Source organism: Tupaia chinensis, unplaced genomic scaffold, assembly GCF_000334495.1.
Source record: "Tupaia chinensis unplaced genomic scaffold, TupChi_1.0 Scaffold141320_1, whole genome shotgun sequence".
In the NCBI taxonomy this organism is placed as follows: Eukaryota; Metazoa; Chordata; class Mammalia; order Scandentia; family Tupaiidae; genus Tupaia; species Tupaia belangeri.
The window spans coordinates 396,470-400,062 of record NW_006201183.1 but is presented as its reverse complement, the minus strand read 5'-3'; the positions used below and the strand labels follow the sequence as shown (position 1 = coordinate 400,062).

The 3,593-nt window shown below is 55.4% G+C and overlaps 1 protein-coding gene across 2 annotated transcripts in view; it reads left to right on the top strand.

The window, feature by feature from the left end:
* Positions 1 to 432: 432 nt before the first annotated feature.
* POGK (pogo transposable element derived with KRAB domain) overlaps positions 433 to 3,593 on the top strand; it is a 21,195-nt gene continuing 18,034 nt past the window's right edge. The window contains exon 1 of one of the 2 annotated variants that reach the window (XR_001369393.2): positions 433 to 1,257. Coding sequence is in view for 1 of the 2 variants with exons in the window: in XM_006163054.3 (XP_006163116.1) it covers positions 1,126 to 1,257 (132 nt within the window). In the remaining variant the exon portion in view is untranslated. The remainder of the gene's footprint in view (positions 1,258 to 3,593) is intronic. The other variant, XM_006163054.3, reaches the window with a different exon arrangement.

Here is a 3,593-nt window from a genome sequence, read left to right as displayed (position 1 = left end):
GGTCGGCCCCGGCTCCAGGGGTCTGCAGCCTGTGCTGCCCGCCCCGGACCCACCGTGCCCCACCGCGCCGCGCTCGCCCGTCTTGTTTGCAAATCTCGAAGAGCTGACTCGGAACTCCGGAGGGATCTATTCTTTGGCAGCCGCTGAGGATGCGGCCGCAAGACTGCACACTCACCCACACCTGGGAATTGCCCGAGCGCCTACAGGGCAGCAGCGCGGCCCTTTGTACCGGCCTGCCCCTGGGCCTCGGGTCATTTCCCGTCGTTTCCCGTGTGGGTGGGCCTGGCCGACTTTGCACCTTGTTGACTACCCAGGCAGACCCCTCCTGTGTGTCACTGACTCCTGGTGGGAAGCCCCTTAAGGTGGAGTGCCTCTGTTTTCTGAATTGGCCCTTAGACTTTTGAATTTGGAAAATCCAGATGATGGTTAGTCTGAGCCAAGGACTTTCCTGCTGCTTAAGTGGCCCTGGGACCTCCCAAGGTCATCGTCCTGTGTCAGACACCATCACTGACAGGAATGGAGACCTCGCTTCTGCAGCTGATTCCTGTTTGGATGGTACTGGCTAGGAGAAAGTTCTGCTTTTGTATGTTTTCAATTTATTTTACTCATGATAGCCTAGGCCCTCCGGAGGCCTTCTCAGGACCCAAACCCCTTTCATCAGCCCTGTGTGTCTTGTGTTCAGATCTGCCCAGGGACACAAACCTGCAGTTGGCCGTGTGGCTTCCAGCACTGTGGGTTCGGTTTGCTGTGGAATGCACCACTGCGGTTGGGCTGAAAGTTCTGCCAGTTCAATACCCCGTTTAAAACTTTCTGAATATTTACCCTCTGGCCTCGGTTCTGCCCTTCGGTCTCTGAACTAGTCTGGTGTCTCTTCCAGATAACTTTTTAAATATTTGAAGGCAACCTGATGTTATCTAACCACAGCCCCCCTTATCACTAAATATGTCACCTTCCAGCTTCCTGGTGCTTTCTCTGAAGCCCTTCCACCCAGGCTGGACTCTGTTCTCTTTTTCATTCCAGCCAGAGCAGTCCTGGGGGTTCAGGAATGGCCGAGCCTCCCCCACCACCAGCCTGAAGAGGTCACACTGAGGCCTGGTTTCTCTGAACTGAATCTTGCCTGCAGACATGGAGTCCACAGCATACTCTCTCAATCTGACCCTGAAAGAAGAGGAGGAAGAAGAAGAAATTCAGAGCAGGGAACTAGAGGACGGCCCCGCGGATATGCAGAAGGTCCGGATCTGCTCAGAGGGCGGATGGGTAAGTAAGGAGGTGTGAGGTGCAGGCCTGGGAACCAGGCTTACGTCCCCTCCTCCAGCAGCAGAGGGAGTCTAAGTAGTCCACTCAGTGCGTGTATTCCCGAGCAGTCAGCCTGTGGCTTTAAGACGCAGCGTGCAGAATGGAGAAGGTGGTTATTGTTCTTTTAGCCCTGTTGCTATCACTGCTTCTAGAAAGTCCTAGGAGCTGAGGCCTTGTCTCTTTTCCCCTCCACCCGCTCAATGCCAGGCACGTTGTAGGCACCACATAAATGTTCGCTGGCTTACTGCCAGTCGCAGGTAACTGTTTCGGATAAGAGGACATTGAGCTGACGTGAGGAAAGGCTCTGCAGGCCGGTTCTGTGCAAGCGCCTCCTGGAATTGTTCACACGGCATGACCAGCGGGTCTGGACTGCGTGCAGGCAGCAGAGAGTTTGGCGATTCTGCGTGTGCAGAGCGTGTGGTAGAAGTGGAGACGACTTACACAAATGTCAGTGTGACAGATGGAGTTCTGTAGGGACTTCGTGGTGGTTGGCCATGAGTGGTAAACACTTTAAATAAGCAACAAGTTGACATGTATTTTTCTCTGCTTAATTTGCTGCAGCATATGGACCTGTCAGTACCCATCAGAAGCATTGTGTTCCCCCGAGTCCCTGTTCATAGAACCACAGTGTTTCCACATTGTCCACAGCAGCCCTTCCCACCAAGGGAACTGGGGTACAAAGAGGCTCCATGCTCTGTCCCAAGGCTGCACATGTAAACTGACATTTGTTTCCAAAACAAGCCGGAGCAGAACCTTTCAAAGTAATGCGTGTTGCCGTGTATTCTACCTCAGTAAAAAACAAAAAGAGCCCCCCTGCACCAGGCTCAGGGTTTACCAGACCAGCGTGGCTGTGAAGCCCTATGTGGTCAGTGCTCTTTGGCCACCCTGTCTTCCTTCCCAGCTCTGGCCCAGACAGACCTCAGACGCTAGAAACCCCGGCCTTGAGGCTGAACTGGCTGGCAGAGAGCCTCCAAAAGGCATGGGAAGCAGGTGCAGCGAAGTGGACACCCAGCTGCTGGGGCGAAGTGCAGACCACATGTGGGCTGGGAGAGCACCCCAGGAGCTGGAGGAGGGGACCTGGCTGCTCGGGGGTGCTGGGATTTGTGGCTGCAGGCATCCTACCATCCATCCACTGGGCCCCAGCCACTGCTAGGTGTACACACAAGACCCTATCCTCTGGAGTCCCTGGTCTGGTGTGCAGGGTAGAGAAAACGGCATGTAAACACAGTGACGAGAGGGAGTTCGCCTCAGCCGGGAAGAACAAGTGCACAGAGGGCAGTGGTAGAGGGCAGCTCAAGACACCCCTGTAGCTGAGGTGTGTGTGGGAGGCCTCACGCTGGAGACCTCGATGCTAATCCTGAGCAGCGGGTGGTTTGTTTGTGTCCCATCGTCCCCCACCCCACTCCCCTGGACAGTTTCAGAGATGCTTTGAGTTGTCCGATGTGGCTAGGAGGTGGGGGGCTGGGCGATCCTGCTGGCATCTAGTGAGCGGCTAGAGGCCAGGTGACCGACGCTGACCGTCTGTTGTGCATGGGCAGCCCCCCGCTACACACACACCCGTAGTCGTCGGGCCGCAGTGTCAGTTACGTGGACGTCCGGCAGCTCTGCTCTAGAGCATTGCATTAGGAGGAGAAAGAGCTGGACCTGGTTCTCACATGTGCGTTTGCTTGTAGAGAATTCCGTGAGGGTGATCAGTGGAAACTTTTGAAAGAGAACTGCCACACCTTCGGATAAAATTCCCTAGAACTGGAGTAGAAAAAAGCAAATAACGTGCTTGGAGCCAGGTATTAGCTGTGAGTGGAATCAGCTGTGGGAGGAGAGGGCCGGCCCTGCTGTGGAGCAGACACCCGGAGAGAGAAGCCCCTGTACGGTTGCCCCGTGGCACCTGAGCATGCAGCAGGACGCGGAGGCCGTCCTTCCTTACGCTGAGGAAGGAGGCTAGCCATCCTGCTACGGGAGGTCTAAGAGCCTTTAGCCACTGCGCTAAGGCCCAAGTGGCCTTCTGAGGAAGCATAGGCTTTGGAGTCAGGCTACAGCTCTGTGACCTTGGCAAGTTACTGAACCCCTGTTTCCTTACCCATCAAAAGTGGGGTAGTGGGGCCAGCAGGTGGCCTGGTGTTTAAGACAGCTGGATCCCACAAGGCCAGCGAAGGGGTTTGAGTCCTGGACCCGAGGCTTTGAAGAGATGCCAGATGTGTGTGTGTGCACGCCCAAATTCCCGAAAGGTGGGAGAGAGAGAGGAGGGGTTGCCGTGTGGCTATTTCCTATGGGAGGTGCTTCCTCATTTTCTCTTTCCC